Here is a 27,540-nt window from a genome sequence, read left to right as displayed (position 1 = left end):
TTACTGCTGTCATGACCGCCAGTGTGGCGGTAATAGGGCCACCGCAACAGCCATAGTAAGTAGGGAGGTACACTATATACAGAAGTATGTGGACACCCCTTCAAATTTGTGGATTCGGCTATTTCAGCCAAACCCATTGCTGTATGAAATCGAGGACAGAGCCATGCAATCTCCATAGACAAACATTGGCAGCAGAATGGACTTACTGAAGAGCTCAGTGGCTTTCAGCATGGCACCACCTTTCTGACAAGTCGGCTCATCCAATTTCTGCCTTGATAGAGCTGCCCCGGTCAACTTTAAGTGCTGTTATTGTGAAGTGAAAACGTCTAGGAGCAACAACGGCTCAGCCATGAAGTGGTAGGCCAAACAAACTTACAGAACGGGACTGCCGAGTGCTGAAGCGCGTAGCGTGTAAAAATCGTCTGTCCTCGGTTGCAACACTCAAACTGCCTCTGAAAGCAATGTCAGCACAAGAACTGTTCGTTGGCAGCTTCATGAAATGGGTTTCCATGGCCTAGCAGCCGCACATAAGCCTGAGATCACCATGCACAAATGCCAAGCGTCGGCTGGAGTGGTGTAAAGCTCACCGCCATTGGACTCTGGAGCAGTGGAAACGCGTTCTCTGGGGTGATGAATCACGCATCACCATCTTTCAGTCCGACGGACGAATCGGTTTTTGGCGGATGCCAGGAGAGCACTACCTGCCCCAATGCATAGTGTAATGTTTGGTGGAGGGAAAATAATGGTCTAGGGCTGTTTTTCATGGTTTGGGCTAGGCCTTTTAGTTCCAGTGAAGGGAAATCTTAACACTATAGTATACACAGACATTCTAGACAATTCTGTGCTTACAACTTTTTGGCAACAGTATGGGGAAGGCCCTTTCCTGTTTCAGCATGACTATGCCCCTGTGCACAAAGCAAGGTCCATACAGAAATGGTTTGTCGAGATCGGTGTGGAAGAACGTGAATGGCCTGCACAGATCCCTGACCTCAACCCCATCATTCACCTTTGGGATGAATTGGAACGTCGACTGCGAGCCAGGCCTAATCGCCCAACACCAGCGCCCAACCTCACTAATGCTCTCGTATCTGAATGGAAGCAAATCCCCGCAGCGATGTTCCAATATAGTGGAAAGCCTTCCCAAAAGAGTGGAGGCTGTTATAGCAGCAAAGGGGGACCAACTCCATATTAATGCCCATGATTTTGGAATGAGATGTTCGACGAGCAGGTGTCCACATACTTTTCGTAGGTGTAGGTAGGTAGGTATACTGTAGGTAGAAGTAGGTATAGATAGGTATAAATACTGTAGGTAGAAGTAGGTATAGGTAGGTAGGTATACTGTAGGTAGAAGTAGGTATAGATAGGTATAAATACTGTAGGTAGAAGTAGGTATAGGTAGGTAGGTAGGTAGGTAGGCAGGCAGGTAGGTAGGTATACTGTAGGTAGAAGTAGGTATAGATGGGTAGGTATACTGTAGGTAGTAGGTATAGGTAGGTATACTGTAGGTAGAAATACTGTAGGTAGGTAGGTAGGTAGGTAGATAGATAGGCAGGCGGGTAGATAGGTATACTGTAGGTAGAAGTAGGTATACTGTAGGCAGAAGTAGGTATTGGTAGGTAGGTAGGTAGGTTGGTATAGTAGGTATACTGTAGGTAGAAGTAGGTTTAGTTTAGTTTATTTTTTATTTTTACAGGGACAGTGCACATTAATCAACGTTTCAGTAAAAGTGCCGGTTTTAGCCAGCCGGCTAATTTTCAACCGCAGTCCCTGGGCAGGTTATTAAAAACAATTACAATATAGGCAATAGCAACATAGAACAAGCAAGACATAGCAACATAGGACAAGCAAGACATAGCATACAGACAGAGCAACATAGGACAAGCAAGACGTAGCATACAGACAGAGCAACATAAAACAAAAAGCAGCAAGACAAAATTCATAAAAGCAACAAAGTGTTTCCACACCTCACAAGCTACAGACAACAGACAACATGGAAAGCGGCAACACACAGCTAGGGAACATGTTCACAAATCTGATTGACCTTTAGCCATGTCTTCAAGCATTTTGTGAAAGTGTGATATGTGGTGCAGTTATGTGTGTCTGATGGCAGTGTATTCCAGACATGGGAAGCTCTCACAGAGAATGCAGATTTACTAAAGGTGCTTTTCCTTAGGGGAACTATACAGTCACCTCTCATGGCAGACCTTGTGGATCTGCTGCCATATGTCTGGGTTTTCTGTTTAACAAAAATATTGAGTGGAGGGGGAGCCAGGCCATTAAGGATCTTGAATACAAGACATGCGTCGTATTGCACAAGATTTTCCCAACTCAAGAGCTCATGCTTTCTAAGGATGTGACAATGATGATGGCTATTGGGCTTCCTATCAAGCACTTTGAGAGCCTGTTTGTAGACAGACTGAATAGGTTTTAATGTTGTACAGCAAGCTTGGGCCCAACTAGTCAAGCAGTATGTTAAGTGGGGGAGTATCATAGATTTGAAGTACAGTTTTGCTACCTCTGTAGTCAAACAATTTCTTATATAAATCGGAAATTAGCTAGGTTGAATTTGGTTATTTGAATTACCTTTTTCACATGCTTTTTAAAAGAGAGGTTGGAATCAAGTATGATGCCAAGGTACTTAAAATCGGATACCACCTGGAGCTTCTCCTCTGACACATAGACATCTGGCTCAGTATCATCTGTTGCCCTCTTTGTGAAGAACATGCAAACAGTTTTTTTCACATTGAGATGCTGTAGGTAGGTAGGTATACTGTAGGTAGGTAGGTTGGTATAGTAGGTATACTGTAGGTAGAAGTAGGTATGTTGGTAGAGGTTGGTATACTGTAGGTAGAAGTAGGTATAGGTAAGTAGGTAGGTAGGTATACTGTAGGTAGATAGGTACAGTAGGTATCCTGTAGGTAGAGGTAGGTACAGTAGGTATCCTGTAGGTATAGGTAGGTAGGTACAGTAGGTATCCTGTAGGTATAGGTAGGTAGGTACAGTAGGTATCCTGTAGGTATAGGTAGGTAGGTACAGTAGGTATCCTGTAGGTATAGGTAGGTAGGTAGGTAGGTATCCTGTAGGTATAGGTAGGTAGGTACAGTAGGTATCCTGTAGGTATAGGTAGGTAGGTACAGTAGGTATCCTGTCTTCCATTCCTGTGGAGATCCTCATGAGAGCCAGTTTCATCATAGCACTTGATAGTTTTTACGACTGCACTTAAAAAAACATTCAAAGTTCTTAAAATGTTCCGTATTGTCTGAAATTCATGTTTTAAAGTAATGATGGACTGTCATTTCTCTTTGCTTATTTGAGCTGTTCTTGCCATAATATGGACTTGGTCTTTTACCAAATAGGGCTATCTTCTGTCTACCCCCCTAACTCTGGGTCTTCCATTCCTGTGTCGGTCCTCATGAGAGTCAACCCTACCTTGTCACAACACAACTGATTGGCTCAAACTCATTAAGAAGGAAAGAAATTCCACAAATTATCTTTTAACATGGTACACCTATTAATTGAAATGCATTCCAGGTGACTCTCTCATGAAGCTGGTTGAGAGAATGCCAAGAGTGTGCAACGCTGTCATCAAGGCAAAGGGTGGCTATTTAACACTTTTTTGGTTACAACATGATTCCATGTGTGTTATTTCATAGTTTTGATGTCTTCACTATTATTCTACAATGTAGATACTTGTAAAAAATAAAGAAAACCCTTGAATGAGTAGGTGTTCTAAAACTTTTGACCGGTAGTATAGGTAGGTCGGTAGGTAGGAAGTAAGTTAGGTAGGTAGGTATACTGTAGGTAGAAGTAGGTATAGTGAGGTAGGTACGCATGTAGCTAGGTACACTGTAGGTAGAAGTAGGTAGGTAGGCAGGCAGGCAGGTATAGGTAGGTAGGCATACTGTACTGTAGGTAGGTAGGTACTGTAGGTAGGTAGTTAGGTGACTTACGGAGCAGCCATCCTCCAGGACAGTGTATCTGAGGCGGGAGTTGCCCTGAACCTTGACCTCCTGTCCGTTGGAGTCCCTTGAGGATCAGAGCCTTCTTCAGGTTGCCTGTGGCTCCGTCATTCACGGCCACGCTGTTCTTGCAGTGGTAGGTGACATTCTGGACCCCCTCCTTAGAAAGCAGGCGGATCAGCCTAATCTGAATGGTTACGGCGTTGGGCAGCTCCTCCTTGTTGCCGTAGCTAAACTGGAATCAGAAGTTTATTGAAAAAAAGTATTTCACAGGGACACTATTGTACAATAATTAGCATTTCAGTTTTTACATCAATGTTAGAAAAATACACCTGGAAGTGTAACAGTTTTTCACAAACATCTCCAGCTATTTTTCTGACAGAAAGAAGTCTTCCATTGCTATATAATCATGGCAGCAGAGGATGTATGTTTTTAAAGCAGTATTGTGCTTGGTGAATTTATTCTACAGTATGGTAGCTGGTTTATTCATAGAAGCAGTTGTCCGCTTAAGAGGTATCCACAGTGTAAAGCTATCCTCTATATACTACTTGCGTTCATTGAATAGACATTGGGTATATATTGGGTATATTTTATATACTCACTTTAGTTCCTCCATTCATATCTGCTCCAAACCACACAGGTTTGCTGGCAGTGGGAGTAGATTTGGTCCACCATGTTTTGCGAGGGATGCTGGCTGAGATGGGGTGGGCTGAGATGCAGGTCTCACCAGTCTCCATGTTGCAGAACACCTTGATAACATCCTTGGTACTGCCCTGGTTGGGGTCCAGCCAGTAGTCTCCTGGATATGGAAAGACCAAGTATCAGATCATACAGTAGATACATATCAGCTACCTCATCATCCATTAGACACACGGACTCCACTTGTCAATAAAGTTAATATCACCTAACGAGTATATCCATCCATTAATTCATCTATAACACCCTAACTATGTCGCAGCAAATCAAACGCTTGAGTAAAGAATAGGCAAGACAAAAAGAAGTTAAAAACAAGAGAAGAAGGCAGTCTGTGGTGAAAAGTGGACCTACTGGTCTTTTGAGTAGTTAAAAACTAGAGAAGAAGACACAGTCTGTGGTGAAAAGTGGACCTACCGGTCTTTTGAGTAGTTAAAAACAAGAGAAGAAGACACAGTCTGTGGTGAAAAGTGGACCTACTGGTCTTTTGAGTAGTTAAAAACTAGAGAAGAAGACACAGTCTGTGGTGAAAAGTGGACCTACTGGTCTTTTGAGTAGTTAAAAACTAGAGAAGAAGACACAGTCTGTGGTGAAAAGTGGACCTACTGGTCTTTTGAGTAGTTAAAAACTAGAGAAGAAGACAGTCTGTGGTGAAAAGGGGACCTACCGGTCTTTTTAAGGGGGTGGCACTGCTTGATGTCCTGGCAGGTTTTGGCGGGGTTGGCCTGGCTGCCATCGGGACACTTCATGTTCTGCAGGTTTCCACTAAGGCTCTTCAGTGTGGTCTGGACGCTCTGGTCTGCCCCGAGGACGGTCGAGGCATTATTGGGACGCGCCTCATCGTCGTTGAACTCTGGAGGGGGATGGGGGCCAGAGTCGATCCAGTTGGACTCTCGAGGGGGTTGGGGGGGGGCTGATTCATCCCCGTTAAACTCTGGGGGTGGAGGTGGTCCATCCTGGTCCTCGCCGTAGTCGTAGTCGAAGGAGCTGCTGAAGCCAAACATATCAGCCCCAGCAGTGGGAGGGCCAGGGGTCCCTGGGGGACCAGGGGGACCAGCATCCCCAGGAGGCCCCTGGGAAAGAGGAGAGAAGTCAAGAAACAGGTATGTTACTGTCCTTTGATATGCCATGTCTGCTTGTTGACTTTCTTTGCATTAGAAACACTGAATGTGTCACAGGTATGACTTATTTGCATTAGAAACACTGAATGTGTCACAGGTATGACTTATTTGCATTAGAAACACTGAATGTGTCACAGGTATGACTTATTTGCATTAGAAACACTGAATGTGTCACAGGTATGACTTATTTGCATGCTTACTTTAACAAGCAATTCTATTGGAGAAGCAATTTATCAACACCCAAAGCCTGGTTTGTTCTGACATCCATTTGAAAGTCATAGCGGATCCAACCAGCATAATGACAACAGAACCACTAGTCTCTAACGTCTCACCTGAGGTCCGATGTCTCCACTGGTTCCTCTTGATCCAGGAGATCCCATGGGCCCGGTCAGCCCGATTTGTCCATCACCTCCTGCGGGGCCAACCACACCAGGGGGCCCCTGATGAGAAACACAATGGGATTTATAAAGGGAAACAAACAGCACACACAAATGGACCATTATACTGAGGCATTGACAGCTTATTCAGTGTACTTACTCTGTGTCCAGTAGGTCCTACAATTCCTCGAGCTCCAACATCCCCAGATTGTCCCTACAAACAGAAGGCCATTGATTAACCTGTTATTGGCTGACATAATTAATAATAAAAGCATTTCATTGATTTTGCCAAGTTAATAAGATTTTCCATAAATTAAATGACAGATTATGCCTTTTAATGGTGCTTGGGCTTGCGTTTTTACTCACAGTTGTCCCAGGTAAGCCTTGCAATCCAGTGAAGCCTCTGTGGCCTTTCTGCCCTCTCTCTCCTTGGTCTCCTTTGGCTCCCTTGTCTCCCTGTGGCCCTTGAGGCCCCTAGGATAAAACAAAAACGACATGAACATTTGCTGTAAATTACTGTGAGCAGATTTATCCAGATCAACACTCATTGAGACTAATACAACATGTGTTTACTGGTCTGTCAATAGATACAGGTTCCTATGTCAGTAGCATAGGTTCATGTTAATGCTGGAATTCAATATGATTTCGATATCGTTTGATATTGATATCGATATGAGAAAGGCATATCGTGATAGCGGTTCTGTAGGCACAGAACCCTCTCACAGGCTCTTTAGTATACTTCACTGCCTGTTGATGGGCGATCAAGTCGTCAATGACTCCAACCCCCAAGCCATAGACTACTACTATGGCTACTACTATGGCTACTACTACGACTTCTCTGCTGCCGCACGGCAAGAGACACCGGTGCATCAAGTCTGAAACCAACAGGCTCTTGAACAGCTTCTATCCCCAAGCAATACGACTGATAAATAGCTAACAAAATATCTACACAGACAATCTGAGATACCACTGTATCTTTATTGACCTTTTATTTCAATCTTTCCACTGTCTGACACACTCACACTCACTGTCACTCCAACACACACTCACACTCACTGTCACTCCAACACACACTCACACTCACTGTCACTCCAACACACACTCACACTCACTGTCACTCCAACACACACTCACACTCACTGTCACTCCAACACACACTCACACTCACTGTCACTCCAACACACACTCACACTCACTGTCACTCCAACACACACTCACTGTCACTCCAATACACACTCACTGTCACTCCAACACACGCTCACACTCACTGTCACTCCAACACACACTCACACTCACTGTCACTCCAACACACACTCACTGTCACTCCAACACACACTCACACTCACTGTCACTCCAACACACACTCACACTCACTGTCACTCCAACACACACTCACACTCACTGTCACTCCAACACACACTCACTGTCACTCCAATACACACTCACTGTCACTCCAACACACGCTCACACTCACTGTCACTCCAACACACACTCACACTCACTGTCACTCCAACACACACTCACACTCACTGTCACTCCAACACACACTCACACTCACTGTCACTCCAACACACGCTCACACTCACTGTCACTCCAACACACACTCACACTCACTGTCACTCCAACACACGCTCACACTCACTGTCACTCCAACACACGCTCACACTCACTGTCACTCCAACACACACTCACACTCACTGTCACTCCAACACACGCTCACACTCACTGTCACTCCAACACACGCTCACACTCACTGTCACTCCAACACACGCTCACACTCACTGTCACTCCAACACACGCTCACACTCACTGTCACTCCAACACACGCTCACACTCACTGTCACTCCAACACACACTCACTGTCACTCCAACACACACTCACTGTCACTCCAACACACACTCACACTCACTGTCACTCCAACACACACTCACACTCACTGTCACTCCAACACACACTCACACTCACTGTCACTCCAACACACGCTCACACTCACTGTCACTCCAACACACACTCACACTCACTGTCACTCCAACACACGCTCACACTCACTGTCACTCCAACACACACTCACTGTCACTCCAACACACGCTCACACTCACTGTCACTCCAACACACACTCACACTCACTGTCACTCCAACACACGCTCACACTCACTGTCACTCCAACACACACTCACACTCACTGTCACTCCAACACACGCTCACACTCACTGTCACTCCAACACACGCTCACACTCACTGTCACTCCAACACACGCTCACACTCACACTCACTGTCACTCCAACACACGCTCACACTCACTGTCACTCCAACACACGCTCACACTCACTGTCACTCCAACACACGCTCACACTCACTGTCACTCCAACACACACTCACACTCACTGTCACTCCAACACACGCTCACACTCACTGTCACTCCAACACACGCTCACACTCACTGTCACTCCAACACACGCTCACACTCACTGTCACTCCAACACACGCTCACACTCACTGTCACTCCAACACACACTCACACTCACTGTCACTCCAACACACACTCACACTCACTGCCACTCCAACACACACACACTCACTCCAACACACGCTCACACTCACTGCCACTCCAACACACACTCACTGTCACTCCAACACACACTCACACTCACTGTCACTCCAACACACACTCACACTCACTGTCACTCCAACACACGCTCACACTCACTGTCACTCCAACACACACTCACACTCACTGTCACTCCAACACACGCTCACACTCACTGTCACTCCAACACACGCTCTCACTCACTGTCACTCCAACACACACTCACACTCACTGTCACTCCAACACACACTCACTGTCACTCCAACACACACTCACTCACTGTCACTCCAACACACGCTCACACTCACTGTCACTCCAACACACACTCACTCACTGTCACTCCAACACACGCTCACACTCACTGTCACTCCAACACACGCTCACACTCACTGTCACTCCAACACACGCTCTCACTCACTGTCACTCCAACACACACTCACACTCACTGTCACTCCAACACACACTCACTCCAACACACACTCACACTCTGTCACTCCAACACACGCTCACACTCACTGTCACTCCAACACACACTCACTGTCACTCCAACACACGCTCACACTCACTGTCACTCCAACACACGCTCTCACTCACTGTCACTCCAACACACACTCACACTCACTGTCACTCCAACACACACTCACTCCAACACACACTCACACTCTGTCACTCCAACACACGCTCACACTCACTGTCACTCCAACACACGCTCACACTCACTGTCACTCCAACACACGCTCACACTCACTGTCACTCCAACACACACTCACACTCACTGTCACTCCAACACACGCTCACACTCACTGTCACTCCAACACACACTCACTGTCACTCCAACACAGACTCACTGTCACTCCAACACACACACACAAACACTCACTCCATCATTTGCACACTCACACATAATATGCAAATACATTTATACTGACTCTACACACCCACTCACATGCAAGATGCCGCTACTCTGTTCAACTTATATCCTGTTGCCTAGTCATCTTACCCCTAAACATATCTACCTTCATCACTCCAGTATCCCTGCACATGTAAATATGGTATTGGAACTGACTTTTTAAATATGTCCTGTATACAGTATAGTATGCTTACTTACTTTATTGTGTATATCATATTTCTTATTCTTATTTCCTGTGTGTGATTTTCCCCTAGTAATACATTGTTATTGATTATTGCACTGTTGAGTTTGCAAGGCAGACTTTTCACTGCATGCGACAAAACTTGGAACGGGCTTCCCATTGTATTGGAACTGGTTGGGTAGGTTAGGACCACGGGCATTCACACCTGACCCAATGGGCAATCAGCAAGCAGCTGTCTGAACTTTACAAAGCCTTGGAAGTGCAATGTTATTCAACTGTTTCGATGCTATTCATTACTATTCATACTCTACTTCATCAACAGGCATACTACTACCACTAGTAGTGTACTCTACTTCATCAACAGGCATACTACTACCACTAGTAGTGTACTCTACTTCATCAACAGGCATACTACTACCACTAGTAGTGTACTCTACTTCATCAACAGGCATACTACTACCACTAGTAGTGTACTCTACTGCATCAACAGGCATACTACTACCACTAGTAGTGTACTCTACTTCATCAACAGGCATACTACTACCACTAGTAGTGTACTCTACTGCATCAACAGGCATACTACTACCACTAGTAGTGTACTTACTTCATAGGAAATGTAAGAGAGGTGTTCTTACCAGCTTCCCCCGGATCCCTGATTGTCCCTGGGGTCCTGGAGGCCCTCTAGCACCCTAGTGTTGAAAAACAAAAAAACAATGTCAAGGGAAATCAAATCAAACAACCTGAAATGAGTTTACTACTACCAACTTTGTCACATCTACTCAAAGCATGACAGCTCTTAACCCTGAAACATTACATTTTTACATTTAGTCATTTAGCCGACTCTCTTATCCAGAGAAGACAGGAATGAGTTACAGTAGTGAGTTACAGTAGTGAGTTACAGTAGTGAGTTACAGTAGTGAGTTACAGGAGTGAGTTACAGTAGTGAGTTACAGTAGTGAGTTACAGGAGTGAGTGCAGACATGTTCGTACTGGGTTTTGACCTCAAACACTGTAGACTCCTATGACCTCTAACGCCATAAGGGTCTACAGTCATGTCTCAAGGCTAGAAGACTCTGAACGTTGGTGTGGCAAAACTCTGCGATGGCATTGTGGCAATGTCCAGATTACTCACATTGTCTCCTCTCTTCCCAGGGACTCCAGAGGTGCCGACTGGACCAACAGAGCCATGAAGCCCCGGAGTTCCAACAAGACCCTCAGCACCAGGATTCCCTCTATCTCCCTACAGACAGGCAGAAACAGAATGACAGGCAGACACATTTTCTGGTGAAATGGTTTGATCATACATTTCCATAAAGTTTCTTGTCCATCTGTAGTTGTGTCTTACCCTGGCTCCTATAAGTCCATCCTTGCCAGGTACCCCATCAGACCCAGCATTCCCCTGTAAAGACAGATTGCTGCATTAAGTTTACCTGCGCTGTATAGTACAGTATCCTTCTGTTACAGTAAAGACCTGCATTTCAGGGGAACTATTATAATTTCCACATGAATGAAAGGTGTGTATGTGAGTATGTTTTAATCCACAGTTGGTTTTTAATGGACATGTGTTCACTGAACCCACAGACAGAACAGTCATGGGTCAATTAAGTGGAAACACATACCGTAAGACCAAGGTCTCCTCTTGGTCCGGTTGTCCCTGGTAACCCGACTGCACCGACAGCACCCTTGCCTCCCCGAGTTCCGGGGGCACCTGATTTTCCGGGTGCACCCTGGGAAAATAAGTGTGACATCACTGGTCAGAACACAAATGGAAAGTGTATGAGCGTGCTGTATATCTGACTGAATCTTGGATTGGGACTCTGTTCAGTGTATAATGATACTACTCTCTATAGAAATGAATGGTGAATGTGAACTTGAGTTCCATACATACAGCAGTACCGGGGGGCCCAACCATCCCGCTCTCTCCTCTGACTCCAGGTATGCCCACAACACCTCGCTGTCCTGAGATACCTGGTGGTCCCGCTGGCCCACCAGGGCCCTGTCAGAAACAAAGACCATCCCATTGGCCAATGGTAACTTCAGATATTTCCTAGTCTAGCAAAAGAAGTATAGAGTAATGGAGGGTGGCAGAGAAGTCTCGCTCTGTCAACCACTGAACGATACAGCTAAAACTTTTACTTCTGTAACTCTCATATTTACCCCTGGTCCATCCTCTCCAGGCTCTCCCTTGTCTCCTGGGGCACCTGCTGGGCCCGGGGCCCCTCTCTCTCCTACACGCCCAGGGCCTCCATTCTCGCCTCTAAGTCCCGGAGTACCTGCCTTCCCTGGGGTACCAATGTCTCCAGGCACCCCTACCTCACCCTGGAAGAGTGGAAAGACAATGTGAGTAATGGAATAACATATTTCACTATATTGCTCTATGTTCTATTGTTTATGAAATCATTTATTGGTGATTTCATAGGTATAAAGTGATTTGATTGGTCGATAGTAGGATTAACTCACAACGGAGCCTGCTGGACCAACTCCCCCAGGGAATCCTGGGAAACCAGACCCACCCTGAAAATGAGATGAAATTCTTATCAGAAAATATCAACATACTGTACTACATATTCAGTGAATTCCCTGGAAAAGCATTCCTACTCTGAGTAGCCATGATCAGGTCTATTTCTACAGTAAATAGCATGGGGAAGTGTTTCTATGAATGCCCCAGCCTTTATACGTCACCCTCAGTACAACTCACTCACCGCGGCCCCTTGTGTTCCTCTGGCCCCCTTTAGTCCAGTCACACCATCAGGACCCTGGGAACCAAGTTTACCAGCTGTTCCCTGGAGTCCCTGTGCTCCAGCCTCACCCTTCTGACCCCTCTCTCCTGGTTCACCTTTGACCCCGGGTTGCCCATCGGGACCCTGCGAAGAGTCAGACACAATGACCATGATTACTGGGCAGATTCATCGCCATGCAAAATGACTTCCAAGTCTCACCATGGGTATAGTTACTATGTGGTTATATGGAAATGGTTATTAACTTTCACCATTACTGAATTTTTTATTCAACATTATACAGGAGGATGTTTGCAGCGCAATCTGTTCATACAACACCAAGCCAAGGTTGACAAATTAACAGAACATTAAGGGACACAATACAACAGGGAAGGCGCCTGTCATAGCTGACACTATTGGGAATGACAGACCCCCAAATTGTTTGAAAGCCACTCACAGGAGACCCAGGGAATCCTACTGCACCGGTTGGACCAGGCTCCCCAGAAGCTCCCTATAACAGATGTTGGGTCAGAGGTATATGAGAACTATTAACAGTATATTGCAATTGTCTTTTTTTACTATGGGACAATTGTACACAAGACAACTTACAGTATTTCACGTGTGTCAATAATTTGACAAAATGAATCGCAGTACTTACGGCCACTGCTCTCGCTCCTCGACGTCCAGGGGGCCCTTTAGGGCCGGCCTCTCCCTAAAACAAACAAATATAATATATTGTCTGGGTATCTGTGGTAGGCGGGGTCCTTAATATGGAGAGGTGTTCTCTGCTACAGTGTATGTTCATCTAGTCTGTCTGTCTAAGTGCTGTTGGTGACTGTATGCTGGATGCTCCTTTAGGGTCTAGGCAGGGTTACTGTTATTAAAGCACTATGTGACAACTGATGATGTAAAGAGGCCTTCATGAATACATTTGAGTGAGTGAGTGAGTGAGTGAGTGAGTGAGTGCTTTACCTTATCACCATTGAGCCCAATGCCTCCCGTTGGTCCAACTGGACCAGGAAGTCCCTTCAAATGAAAAACAAACAGGATTTCAAATATTCGACAACTTGAAGTGAACAACTTACTATGGTTGTGAAACCAATGAAACTAGAAGGTGCATCAAAAGGTGACTACACTCAACCCAGGGCCTAAAGCTGGTTATGATGACGTCACTACATTTTGACATATCATTCAACTTGAACCTAACAGAATTTTGTTATGGGTGACATTTTAAGATGTTATTTTTGCTGAAACCCTTGATGTAATCCATTTAGGTGACTCAGAAAGGTATGTGTAGACATGTATGTGTAAGGTAACACTCACCCCGGGCCCGTCGTTTCCAGCAGTACCCTCGGTTCCTTTCTCACCAACTGAACCCTAAGGAGAGAAGAGGGGTCAGCAGAACAGGACTGCAGAATGAACCCACCCAGTTATAAACATTGAATACACCACTCTGAAGGGTGACAACTTGTAGTTCCTTCTAGTGTCTTGGACTCTGGAGGTACTTTATGTACTTAACCAAGTTTTGGTTGATATCTTCCCCTCCAACACAGATACTTACCACATCTCCTTTAGGACCAGGAGAACCAGGGATACCCCTCTCCCCGGGCATCCCCTGCAGGCCTGCAGCTCCTATGTCCCCAACGCTTCCTTTAGTTCCAGACCCCCCCTGGGGGAAGAACACACACAGAAACAACTCTCATATCATGTTTGTGGGAAATAACATGGATATACGAGGCCATCATTACATTGTTAATCTGCATTAGGCCTCCCATCGTGGAAGAGATATCATTTGACAACCTGGTTAAATGACTGAATGAATAAAGACACAAATAAATAAATCAATATTTGAAAGTGATGTGCTATAGTACTAACCTTTGGTCCCTCTGGTCCTGGCCCTCCTGAAATACCTTTGGGCCCCGGTAGTCCTTTAGTTCCCACATCACCTCTCTCTCCTGGGATGCCCCGCTCACCCTACGATGCAATCACCCACTGGTCAGCTACAAACAACTTCTTTACAGCACTGTATGTTATTAACAGGGCCTTGTGTTTTGGTTATCGTATCACATGACCTGGATTTTAAGCTTTTTCCAGAAATGAGGAATAGACCAAAAATGAAAGCAATGTCTGAGGATGGTGATGGACCATCTGACATTTAAAAAAAGGGGACAGTTTGATGAATAAGCTTTACATAAAGACCAGGTCATGTGACAAAAACACAGTGCCCTAGTTACAAACCTTATTTTACTAGTGAAGACTAGGACTGAACTCAAACAAAACCTCATTGGGAAAAAAACTGCATTTTGCCACATGATAGGTTTCCATTATGTATTAGGTAATTGTACTTCTGTATTGAAAAATATCAATATGATTATGATTTCAGTTGGAAGATGCATTTTCTCTGCAGAGGGGCAGGGTTACTTTCCCTTATTGAGGGTTGTATTCAAATGGGCATCAAATGAATAGATAAATCAGCTATGAAGATGGCTTACCCTTGGCCCTGTGAGACCAGCAGCCCCTCCCTCTCCAGCGATACCCTGGGAATGACAATACCAAACACATTTCATCAACACAACAGACAGGCTGTTTCAACCCCCTCTTCCACCTTCCTTACTGTCCAATCCCCTCTTCCACCTTCCTTACTGTCCAATCCCCTCTTCCACCTTCCTTACTGTCCAATCCCCTTCCCTGACACACTTCCTGTATGTATACTAATGCTACATTTTTATGATCTTCGACTTATTATTTTCGTATTCTTATCTTTTACTATTTCTTATTGTTGTCACATTGTTGAGAGGGAACCTGCAAGTAAGCATTTGGTTGGACTGTGTATACCATGTGTATCGTGGGCATACGACAAATCAACTTGAACTTGTTTACACAGGCAGCCTAATTTGGATCTTTTTCCACTAATTGGTCTTTTGACCAACCAGATCATACATTTAGCCAAGAAACAGTTTGACGTTTATGGGCCAGATCGAAAGTCAAAATTGGTGATATATTCGAGAAAAAGGTATGAAAACAAAAATGGTCTTAATTTAAGGTTAGCATTGTGGTTAAGGTTAGGTTTAAAATCTGATTTTATGACTTTGTAGCTGTGCCAGCAAGTGACTACACTGCAGAGCTGCCTCCAGAACATGAATCATCCCAATAAATGCCAACCTGCTATCAATAATATGGTTAAAGATCAGAATTGGCCTTCCTGTGTAAATGCAGCATTAAATAACCCTGAAACGTTGATGAACGTTGGATGTAATACATGTATCACCAGCCACTTTAAACACTGCCACTTTATATCATGTTTACATACCCTACATTACTCATCTCATATGTATATACTGTACTCTATACCACCTACTGCATCTTGCCTATGCCGTTCGGCCATCGCTCATCCATATATTTATATGTACATATTCTTATTCATCCCTTTACACTTGTGTGTATAATGTACTTGTTGTGAAATTGTTAGATTACTTGTTAGATATTACTGCATTGTCGGAACTAGAAGCACAAGCATTTCGCTACACTCGCATTAACATCTGCTAACCATGTTAATGTGACCAATCAAATTTAATTTGATTTGAACCTGATAGTAGCGTTGTATATCTCTAACTCAACTCAAAAACATGTTACATTTCTAGATTCTTACTGTAGATAATGAATGGATTGTGTTTCGTTATGTAGGCAGACTCATGACTGGTTAATATGTGCCTTTGTTTGGTCCATTGCAGGAAAAGGCACACATACCCAGTCATGAGTCTATCAACATAACAACATTTAGTTCATTATCTAAAGAAATCATCTATTGTTGAAATGTAAGATAAATAAGCTGTAAACAAATCAACTGTAAATAGAGGTTATTGTCTGTCACAGTCGGGCGTGATGTCATACCGTACCTCAGCACCTGGTTTCCCAGACTCTCCAGGTGGACCAGCAGACCCAGGTAGACCCTGAAATACATCACATCATTACAGCTCTCATTTCCCCTTTATTGATTAGTACTATCACTAGTCTCTATCCTAGTAAATACAAGGTCAATAAATCCCATGTGAAACAGCATACCTGGAAGCCATTCATACCAGGAGGTCCTTGCTCTCCTCTCTTCCCTGCAACTCCCTAAAAGAAGTCAGGTATGGACAGGAAAACCAGTAACAGTTTAAGCTTACCATAACCCCATACAGTATTTAAGTTGAAACTGTGTTGGTATGTATTGTTTAATTGAAAGGTATTAATCAGATACTTACTGCTGGACCAGCAGTGCCACCAGCGCCCATCTCTCCAGCTTTCCCATTAACCCCCTGTATGAGAAACAGTCCTCAGTGGTCAGTGTGTACGATGAGGTACTACAGCAGAGATCTACCAGCTTACAATGGGAGAAAGCATAGAATGGAAACTGAAAATGTTTTATTTAAGCATTAAGGCCCGAGAGGGTGTGGTACATGGCCAATATACCACGGCTAAGAGCTGTTCTTAGGCACGGTACAAGGCGAGTGCCTTGGATACAGCCCTTAGCCGTAGTATATTGGCCATATACCACAAACCACCAAGGTGCCTTATTGCTATTATAAACTGGTTACCAACGTAATTAGAGCAGTAAAAATAAATGTTTTGTCATAACTGTGGTATACAATCTGATATACCACGGCTGTCAGCCAATCAGCATTCAGGGCTCAAACCACCCAGTTTATATTTGGAAATGAACCAGTTTGAGGGGCAGTTCCACCACCTACAAAATCATATTTGAACCCCTGATGAGTGTAGTGTACTTACCCTCTGTCCTGCAACACCTGGGGTCCCCACTTCTCCTGCCTTACCAGGGTCTCCCTGTGAGGACAAATTAACAATGATCCACAATCAATAACATGTCAATGTTTCCCTCTTCCTATATCATATAAGTAGCATTCCAGTGTCTCTCCTGACATTGTATGGTCCCTGGAAGACGCATTCAAACAACTACACTTATTTCATTCATCATTCTAAATGTGATGGGTTTAATGGAGCTGCTCCTGCTGTATATTGTGGAAAGGAACACACACTCACATGATCTCTATAAAGTGTGGGTTACTCACAGTAAAGCCTTTTGGTCCAACTACACCCATGGTTCCAGCTAGACCTCTGGTACCATCTGACCCTGCTGAACCTGGTCCCCCATCTTCTCCTCCTCCTCCCTGAGAGAGAGAGGGAGGGAGAGAGATAGAGAGACAGAAACAGAGGTATGTTCACATTTGGCCTGTCTATAGATAAAAACATGTATTACACACTCCCCTGCATATTTAATATGTTTCTGAACACTTCTACATTAATGTGGATGCTGCCATGATTACGGATAATCATGAATGAATCATGAATAATGATGAGTGAGAAATCTACAGACACACATACCCCCCCCCCCCAAAAAAAGCTAAATTATTGTAATTAGGATGTTTTGGAGCCTGATCTTTGTGCATCTGAAACTTTCTTACTCATCATTCATTCAGGATTATCCATAATCATGGTAGCATCCACATTAAGTGTTCAGAAACATGATATTCTTATTTACAGTAAAGGTGACTCCAACATGACATAATACATGATTTACCATTAATTTCTATTGGGCATAACATAATCTGAAACACAACCAAAACAAACTGTAAATGCATCCAACAAGACTGTAGCGTCTGGGATCGGTACATCCGAACATCACACCTGCAGGACAGGTGCAGGATGGCAACAACAACTGCCCGAGTTACACCAGGAACACACAATCCCTCCATCAGTGCTCAGACTGTCCGCAATAGGCTGAGAGAGGCTGGACTGAGGGCATGCAGGCCTGTTGTAAGGCAGGTCCTCACCAGACATCACCGGCAACAGCGTGGGCACAAACCCACCGTCCTTGGACCAGACAGGACTGGCAGAAAGTGCTCTTCACTGATGAGTCGCGGTTTTGTCTAATCAGGGTGATGATCGGATCAATTTGGAAATGGAGGGTCCGTTATGGTCTGGGGCGGCATGTCACAGCATCATCGGAATGAGGTTGTTGTCATTGCAGGCAATCTCAACGCTGCGCGTTACAGGGCAGACATCCTCCTCCCTCATGTGGTACCCTTCCTGCAGGCTCATCCTCCAAAATGACAATGCCACCAGCCTTACTGCTCATTCTGTGCGTGATTTCCTGAAAAACAGGAATGTCAGTGTTCTGCCATGGCCAGCGAAGAGCCCGGATCTCAATCCCATTGAGCACCTGTTGGATCAGACGGTGAGGGCTAGGGCCATTCCCCCCAGAAATATCCGGGAACTTGCAGGTGCCTTGGTGGAAGAGTGGGGTAACATCTCACAGCAAGAACTGGCAAATCTGATGCAGTCCATGAGGAGGAGATGCACTGCAGTACTTAATGCAGCTGGTGGCCACACCAGATACTGACTGTTACCTCCACACCAATGTGTCGGAGGAAACACCGTGCACCTGGCAACCTTGGTTAGTGTGCACTGCGCCCGGCCCACCACAGGAGTCGCTGGTGCGCGATGAGACAAGGATATCCCTACCGGCCAAGCCCTCCCTAACCCAGACGACGCTAGGCCAATTGTACGTCGCCCCACAGACCTCCCGGCCGCGGCCGGTTACGTCAGAGCCTCTGGTGGCACAGCTGGCGCTGCAGTACAGCGCCCTTAACCACTGCGCCACCTGGGAGGCCCTGACTGTTACTTTTGATGTTGACCCCCCCTTTGTTCAGGGACACATTATTCCATTTCTGTTAGTCACATGTCTGTGGAACTTGTTCAGTTTATGTCTCAGTTGTTGAATCTTGTTATGTTCATACAAATATTTACACATGTTAATTTTGCTGAAAATAAATGCAATTTACAGTGAGGGGAAGTTTTTTATTTTGCTGAGTTTATATATATATATATATATTTCCTGACTCATATCCACACACCATTGGTCCTTGGTGTCCCTCAGGACCCTGGGAGCCGAGAAGACCCGACAGACCCTGAGGAAAGAAAAGGGAGGATTTTAATAAAACATTTCATCTAGGATCAACATAAGCATGATGATCACCAGAAAGGAATATTCTTCTGTGATACAGAATGCTGACGAGAGGTATGTTATCTCACCCGTGCCCCTGGAAGACCTGGCTCTCCAGTGCGTCCAGGGTCACCATCGGCACCTTTGGCACCAGATGATCCACCCAGTCCTCGCTCACCTTGGGCACCCTGATCACAGAGTGTGGCATTTGATTGGCATAATATTATTATTCAATGACTTATACCTGCTGACCTATACTATAGATTCAAAGAGAAATCAACCTACCTTTTGACCAGGTAACCCATCCTGACCAGGAAAACCTCTACTGCCAGGAGCACCCTGGAAATTACAAATTGGTTTTAACAGAATTTGCTAAAAGGTTTAGATTTTAATAAACTCATTTAGCTGTTTGCTGTTATTGAATGTACTGAGGAAAGACAGAGAGAAAAAGAGAGAGAGAAAGAGAGAGAGAGAGAAAGAGAGAGAGAGAGAAAGAGAGAAAGACAAGAGACAGAGACAGACAAAGTTCTTGTAGTCAGTGAAAGAGCTGATTTACTCTCTCTCCATTGGGTCCAGCGGCTCCTGAAGTCCCAGCATCACCCCGTCCTCCCCTCCTCCCCTCCTCTCCCATGGGACCCAGCGCTCCATGATCACCAGGTGCACCCTACAATGACGTCATAATCAAACAACATGGCTGCCACATCATACATTAGTGTTTGTTATATTTTTCTGTATGGTCTTTTAAGAGCACCATGAAATGAATTGAATATATTGTTGTTGCACTCAACTTTGGGTGTGGATAAACTTACATGTCCCTAGGAGCATCAAGCTGGTCAACATGCACTAAGCACTTTAAAGCTGGCCTAGACTGAAGGAAGAGCCCAGTGGAAAATGTTGCTACCCTTGATGTTGTCTTTAACTCATTGCTCGATAATGTAAGAGACATTTCTGTCAAAGCCAAATAAATGAACTGAACATGCTGAACTTTGGAGGAAGGCTCAGATAGACATGCACTCCATTCAGAAAGAAACCAGCGCCAGCATAACCTGCCTTTCAACATAACCTGCCTTTCAATAAACGCATGTGGTTGCTACTGTACATTATTAAACCATGGAATTAGAGAGACATTCATTATGACGGGTTGTATATCTTACAGATTCTCCTTTGAATCCAGCCTCTCCTTTGAATCCGGGAATGCCTAAATCACCCTTGTGAGAAGAGAAGAATATGATGAATAGATGTTTCTACCGACAATGTACGATCTCAAGTTTTAGAAGTAGCTTTTCCTGACGGCGTTATGAACATGCAGCCATATGATAGCATTTTAACTGGAGCATGGAAACCAACAGTAGTTCCTATGACCTTTGTAACAGCTAGGGGACCTGACAACCATTCTTGATCCAAACAATGAAATGAGTGGTCAAAATTAAACAACAAATCTCTTACCAGTTGGCCCTTAGGCCCGGTTAGTCCAGTGGTTCCCTGTGGTCCGGGGGGCCCCGCGGGGCCAAGCAGTCCAGTCAGACCCTGGACACCTGGAGCTCCCTGGGGTAGAAATCACATCATTATACCTAAACCTGTGTTCTGTCTCTGACTCTGTACCAGGGCCCATTCTAACAGGACAGACTGTAGTCTACTGTCTCTGACTCTGTACCAGGGCCCATTCTAACAGGACAGACTGTAGTCTACTGTCTCTGACTCTGTACCAGGGCCCATTCTAACAGGACAGAATGTCGTCTACTGTCTCTGTGACTCTGTACCAGGGCCCATTCTAACAGGACAGACTGTATGGTAGCACCATGGTGTAGCCGGAGGACAGCTAGGTTCCGTCCTCTTCTCTTCTACTGTCTCTGTGACTCTGTGCCAGGGCCCATTCTAACAGGACAGACTGTAGTCTACTGTCTCTGACTCTGTACCAGGGCACATTCTAACAGGACAGAATGTCGTCTACTGTCTCTGAGTCTGTACCAGGGCCCATTCTAACAGGACAGAATGTCGTCTACTGTCTCTGTGACTCTGTACCAGGGCCCATTCTAACAGGACAGACTGTATGGTAGCACCATGGTGTAGCCGGAGGACAGCTAGGTTCCGTCCTCTTCTCTTCTACTGTCTCTGTGACTCTGTGCCAGGGCCCATTCTAACAGGACAGACTGTAGTCTACTGTCTCTGACTCTGTACCAGGGCCCATTCTAACAGGACAGAATGTCGTCTACTGTCTCTGTGACTCTGTGCCAGGGCCCATTCTAACAGGACAGAATGTCGTCTACTGTCTCTGTGACTCTGTACCAGGGCCCATTCTAACAGGACAGACTGTAGTCTACTGTCTCTGTGACTCTGTACCAGGGCCCATTCTAACAGGACAGACTGTAGTCTACTGTCTCTGTGACTCTGTACCAGGGCCCATTCTAACAGGACAGACTGTAGTCTACTGTCTCTGTGACTCTGTACCAGGGCCCATTCTAACAGGACAGACTGTAGTCTACTGTCTCTGTGACTCTGTGCCAGGGCCCATTCTAACAGGACAGACTGTAGTCTACTGTCTCTGTGACTCTGTACCAGGGCCCATTCTAACAGGACAGACTGTAGTCTAGTGTCTCTGTGACTCTGTACCAGGGCCCATTCTAACAGGACAGACTGTAGTCTACTGTCTCTGTGACTCTGTACCAGGGCCCATTCTAACAGGACAGACTGTAGTCTACTGTCTCTGTGACTCTGTACCAGGGCCCATTCTAACAGGACAGACTGTAGTCTACTGTCTCTGTGACTCTGTACCAGGGCCCATTCTAACAGGACAGACTGTAGTCTACTGTCTCTGTGACTCTGTGCCAGGGCCCATTCTAACAGGACAGACTGTAGTCTACTGTCTCTGTGACTCTGTACCAGGGCCCATTCTAACAGGACAGACTGTAGTCTACTGTCTCTGTGACTCTGTACCAGGGCCCATTCTAACAGGACAGACTGTAGTCTACTGTCTCTGTGACTCTGTACCAGGGCCCATTCTAACAGGACAGACTAGTCTACTGTCTCTGTGACTCTGTACCAGGGCCCATTCTAACAGGACAGACTGTAGTCTAGTGTCTCTGTGACTCTGTACCAGGGCCCATTCTAACAGGACAGACTGTAGTCTACTGTCTCTGTGACTCTGTACCAGGGCCCATTCTAACAGGACAGACTGTAGTCTACTGTCTCTGACTCTGTACCAGGGCCCATTCTAACAGGACAGACTGTAGTCTACTGTCTCTGTGACTCTGTACCAGGGCCCATTCTAACAGGACAGACTGTAGTCTACTGTCTCTGTGACTCTGTACCAGGGCCCATTCTAACAGGACAGACTGTAGTCTACTGTCCAGACAGCATGTGGGGGCCATTCTAACAGGACAGACTGTAGTCTACTGTCTCTGACTCTGTACCAGGGCCCATTCTAACAGGACAGACTGTAGTCTACTGTCTCTGTGACTCTGTACCAGGGCCCATTCTAACAGGACAGACTGTAGTCTACTGTCTCTGACTCTGTACCAGGGCCCATTCTAACAGGACAGACTGTAGTCTACTGTCTCTGTGACTCTGTACCAGGGCCCATTCTAACAGGACAGACTGTAGTCTACTGTCCAGACAGCATGTGGGGGCCATTCTAACAGGACAGACTGTAGTCTACTGTCCAGACAGCATGTGGGGACCATTCTAACAGGACAGACTGTAGTCTACTGTCCAGACAGCATGTGGGGACCATTCTAACAGGACAGACTGTAGTCTACTGTCCAGACAGCATGTGGGGACCAACACCCTATTACATACTTTCAAGCATTTGACATAATAATGAGTAATACATAATCAGATATTAATATTTGGAATATTGGAAGGTGAGAAATACATTAGATTGAAGGGAGGAGAAGGGAGTAGCTGAACAAGGAGATGAACAAGGAGATGAACAAGGAGAGATGAAATTGAGGAAGTTATACATACGGATGGTCCTTTGGTTCCAGCAGCACCCTCTGTTCCGGTTGGACCCTACAGAAATCAACATGTTTTTTTAAGTCATTTATTTAGACTTCATTTAACTCGACAAGTCAGTTAAGCATAAAATACTTTAACATTGACAGTAATTTGTCATGTCATTGGAATTTACAATGGAATTTTCTTTCAATGGACGTTCCAATCAGAAACCAGATTCGGCTACATTTTCAGTGAACCAGTCTACACCCTGAAGTGGTGAGTTGTTGATAGTACATATGTCGTAGGTGTAGAGATTATTAGCATCATGAATTAGCCAAACACCTGAATTCCCGTAGCTCCAGCCAATCCCACGCGTCCGGCCTCCCCTCTTGGTCCTTGCTGGCCCCCTGTCCCTCGTGCTCCTGGGGGCCCTGGTTGCCCCTGGAGACAACAGTGTCACAGTCAGAGTGTGTTTACATGCACTCTAATCAACCGTTGTTGAACAGATTCATAGCTCATAATGAATAAAACACCCTCATAAAAACATCTTTATCGGAATAGAGTAATCCGAATGGGCCTGTTTAGAATGAAATGTAATTCTGAGGGGGAAGGACTGGATTATACGTTTGAGTAACCAATATTTAGTACATGGCTGGTGTGAAGAAGAGGACTGTGCTCCATCAAAGTCTATTAAAGAATGAACGGTCCTCACCTTTATACCTGGACTACCTGGGAATCCTAGAGCTCCAGTGATCCCCATAGGACCCTAGAATCACATCACATCCAGGATGGTTGGTTGGTACAGTAGGCTGTGTGTCATTCACACCTGGGGCTGTATCCAAAATGGCCCCTTATTCCCTTCACTATATAGAAACTATATAGGAAATAGGGAGCCATTTTGGACACATCTGGTGTTGGTTAGTACTGGAAACATCACTTGTTCCCAGTTGACATCACTGCTGATTTGTAAATGTATAACACTTTTATACTGGCTTTCAGGAAAATAGTGTATTTTGAGTAGATACGGTGTTGCTTTTCATTTGTTATATTGCATTTGTAATACTGATTTGTGTATGATAATCATTTGATATGAAGGGTGATGTTTTGTTGGATGTTAGAGGTCCTACCTGTGGTCCTGCTTTCCCAATATGTCCAGATTCACCACGTTTCCCCTGTATGGAGAGAGATGCACAACTGAAAGAAATTCACCTCTATCATCTCATCATCAATGCACAGCACCATAGGAGGACAGTGGCAGCATAGGCTGTCATTGTAAGCCAGGATGTCATTGTAAATAACAATTTGTTCTTAATTGACTCGCCTGGATAAATAAAATATAAAAACAAAGGCTACAACATGTGTCACTGATAAGCCAAATCAAAACATTTTGAACCTACATATAACCCAATGATGCCTCATGCCACATGTTGAATAAGAACTGACCTCAGATCAATTTAATTCAGGTGGGAAATCAATGGATTGAGGAGATGGAGCTGTGTAATGTAGAGTTATAGGTCAGAGGTAGTCATATCTCTCTTACCACAGGTCCAGTTGGGCCACTCCTTCCTCTCTCCCCTTGCATTCCTGCTGGACCCTAAAATATACAGTATCATGTTTGACATAATATTACACTCTTCACTAACAGACTGGACACATATCAGCGTATTTACAGCTATTGGTGTGTGTGAGTAACAGGTATTACAATCATATAATAATTTATTAGCAATTAACTCATTGATTATGACCTACCGCAGGACCAGGGGGCCCCATTCCACCTGGAGTACCTGATGGGCCCTGTAAAATAACAGAGAGAGAGAGAGTCACGATATGTGCAGCAATTTCAAACAGAAACAGAACAGATCATTTTTATATAGTAACCTTGCGAAGCAGCACAAATATAAAGATATGCATGATGGTGAGTTTACCTTTGACCCAGCAACACCAGATTGACCTCTCGGTCCTAGAAGACCTGCATGACCCTGTTGATGAGACATTAGCTCATTAGTTCTGATCAGGTCTGTTCTAGGCTCTAATGAATCTCACAGAAGTTCATAACAGCACAGTGCCAAGTTACCTATTTTAAAAAATGTACATGCAGCCATGTTTCAAACTACAATACATAGATATGAGCATTGTGATCATCCATGTGCTGCTGCTAACCTTAAGGCCTTTCAGTCCAGGGTGACCTGGCAGTCCTGGGAAACCTCTGGCACCCTGGAAATCACCACATTTAATCACTGTTTTACTTTCACATTTATAAGTATATACAGTGGCCCCATTAAAACAACAGTCTATTCTAATTGTGGACTATTGTTCATTGGTTTTACTCACAAATGAGAAAATATGGATGGGAAAATAAAGCACATCCATCCACAGTCATACAACTCAATCTAATCATATGGAATTGTTGTAAGTGGTATAATCAAAATCTTGAAATGTCTATCATAAAAGAAGTGTGTAATTAATTGTGTTTTAACTCATTTGATCTGCAGTGACTGGGAAAAATATTTCATGCAGATCATTGGTTGTTTGAAGGCTGACAGATAGTTGGTTTCAGTTGAAAGACAGTTTGTTACTTACGGCAGATCCAACGGCTCCTTTATCTCCATCTATTCCGGTTGGGCCAGATTCTCCCTGTGAAGGGAAAACATCACATTCACATAGCATTCTCAGCTGCTAGAAGACATTACAGTACAGGTAGGTAACAAATAGTTGTAATTTTCACTCTCAGATATAGACAAACAGCATTTCCCTTACAACAAAAAAATTGTGGTTTTGAAACTGCAGTAAAAGTGAAGTAACTGCAGTCAACAGTGTTATTTTGGATGCAGTGATTGCAGAATAACTGCAGTTTTGCAATTCGTTCCAGTCACTGGCAGCAGAGAACTGGAAGGAAAGGTGGCCAAAGGAGGTGATGGCTTTGGGGATGATCAGTGAGATATACCTGCTGGAACGTGTGCTACGGGGGGGTGTTGTTATCGTGACCAGTGAACTGAGATAAGGCGGAGCTTTACCTAGCATAGACTTATAGATGACCTGGAGCCAGTGGTCTTGCCACGAATATGTAGAGAGAGCCAGCCGACTAGAGCATACAGGTCGCAGTGGTGGGTGGTATAAGGCGCTTTGGTAACAAAACAGATGGCACTGTGATAGACTACATCCAGTTTGCAGAGTAGAGTATTGGAAGCTATTTTGTAGATCACGTCGCGGAAGTAGAGGATCGGTAGGATAGTCAGTTTTACTAGGGTAAGTTTGGTGGCGTGAGTGAAGGAGGCTTTGCTGCGAAAAAGAAAGCCAATTTTAGATTTGATTTTGGATTGGAGATGTTTGATATGAGTCTGGAAGGAGAGTTTACAGTCTAGCCAGACATCTAGGTATTTGTAGTTGCCAACATATTCTAGGTCAGAACCGTCCAGGGTAGTGATGCTAGTCGGGCGGGCGGGTGAGGGTAGCGAACGGTTGAAAAGCATGCATTTGGTTTTACTAGAGTTTAAGAGCAGTTGGAGGCCACGGAAGGAGTGTTGTATGGCATTGAAGCTCGTTTGGAGGTTAGTTAACACAGTGTCCAAAGAAGGGCCAGATGTATACAGAATGGTGTCGTCTGCGTAGAGGTGGATCAGGGAATCACCTGCAGCCAGACCGATATATACAGAGAAAAGAGTCAGCCCGAGAATTGAACCCTGTGGTACCCCCATAGAGACTGCCAGAGGTCCGGACAACAGGCACTCCGATTTGACACGCTGAACTCTTGTCTGTGAAGTAGTTGGTGAACCACGCAAGGCAGTCATTTGAAAAACCAAGGCTATTGAGTCTGCCGATAAGAATGTGGTTATTGACAGAGTCGAAAGCCTTGGCCAGGTCGATGAAGACGGCTGCACAGTACTGTATTTTATCGATGGTGGTTATGATATTGTTTAGTACCTTGAGCGTGGCTGTGGTGCACCTGTGACCAGCTCGGAAACTGGATTGCACAGCAGAGAATGTACGGTGGGATTTGAAATGGTCAGTGATCTGTTTATTAACTTGGCTTTCGAAGACTTTAGAGAGGCAGGGCAGGA

General features: G+C 44.9%; 1 protein-coding gene across 1 annotated transcript in view; it reads right to left on the bottom strand.

Moving 5' to 3' along the window:
* LOC109883528 (collagen alpha-2(V) chain-like) overlaps positions 1-27,540 on the bottom strand; it is a 46,947-nt gene that overhangs the window by 2,421 nt on the left and 16,986 nt on the right. The window contains 42 exon segments of the mRNA XM_031820728.1: positions 3,951-4,022; positions 4,024-4,194; positions 4,562-4,758; positions 5,320-5,725; positions 6,106-6,213; positions 6,311-6,364; positions 6,517-6,624; positions 10,465-10,518; positions 10,962-11,069; positions 11,175-11,228; positions 11,449-11,556; positions 11,718-11,825; positions 11,987-12,148; positions 12,290-12,343; positions 12,532-12,693; positions 13,004-13,057; positions 13,205-13,258; positions 13,519-13,572; positions 13,870-13,923; positions 14,108-14,215; positions 14,422-14,520; positions 15,039-15,083; positions 16,443-16,496; positions 16,609-16,662; positions 16,791-16,844; positions 17,317-17,370; positions 17,616-17,714; positions 19,461-19,514; positions 19,639-19,737; positions 19,835-19,888; positions 20,106-20,213; positions 20,704-20,757; positions 20,996-21,094; positions 23,513-23,557; positions 23,825-23,923; positions 24,195-24,248; positions 24,610-24,654; positions 25,023-25,076; positions 25,232-25,276; positions 25,408-25,461; positions 25,643-25,696; positions 26,063-26,116. Of these exon segments, the coding sequence (XP_031676588.1) occupies positions 3,951-4,022; positions 4,024-4,194; positions 4,562-4,758; positions 5,320-5,725; positions 6,106-6,213; positions 6,311-6,364; positions 6,517-6,624; positions 10,465-10,518; positions 10,962-11,069; positions 11,175-11,228; positions 11,449-11,556; positions 11,718-11,825; positions 11,987-12,148; positions 12,290-12,343; positions 12,532-12,693; positions 13,004-13,057; positions 13,205-13,258; positions 13,519-13,572; positions 13,870-13,923; positions 14,108-14,215; positions 14,422-14,520; positions 15,039-15,083; positions 16,443-16,496; positions 16,609-16,662; positions 16,791-16,844; positions 17,317-17,370; positions 17,616-17,714; positions 19,461-19,514; positions 19,639-19,737; positions 19,835-19,888; positions 20,106-20,213; positions 20,704-20,757; positions 20,996-21,094; positions 23,513-23,557; positions 23,825-23,923; positions 24,195-24,248; positions 24,610-24,654; positions 25,023-25,076; positions 25,232-25,276; positions 25,408-25,461; positions 25,643-25,696; positions 26,063-26,116 (3,681 nt within the window).

The sequence above is a fragment of the Oncorhynchus kisutch genome, unplaced genomic scaffold (genome assembly GCF_002021735.2).
Source record: "Oncorhynchus kisutch isolate 150728-3 unplaced genomic scaffold, Okis_V2 scaffold3610, whole genome shotgun sequence".
In the NCBI taxonomy this organism is placed as follows: domain Eukaryota; kingdom Metazoa; phylum Chordata; class Actinopteri; order Salmoniformes; family Salmonidae; genus Oncorhynchus; species Oncorhynchus kisutch.
The sequence above is the reverse complement of the archived record's forward strand: the minus strand, read 5'-3'. Positions and strand labels throughout refer to the sequence as shown.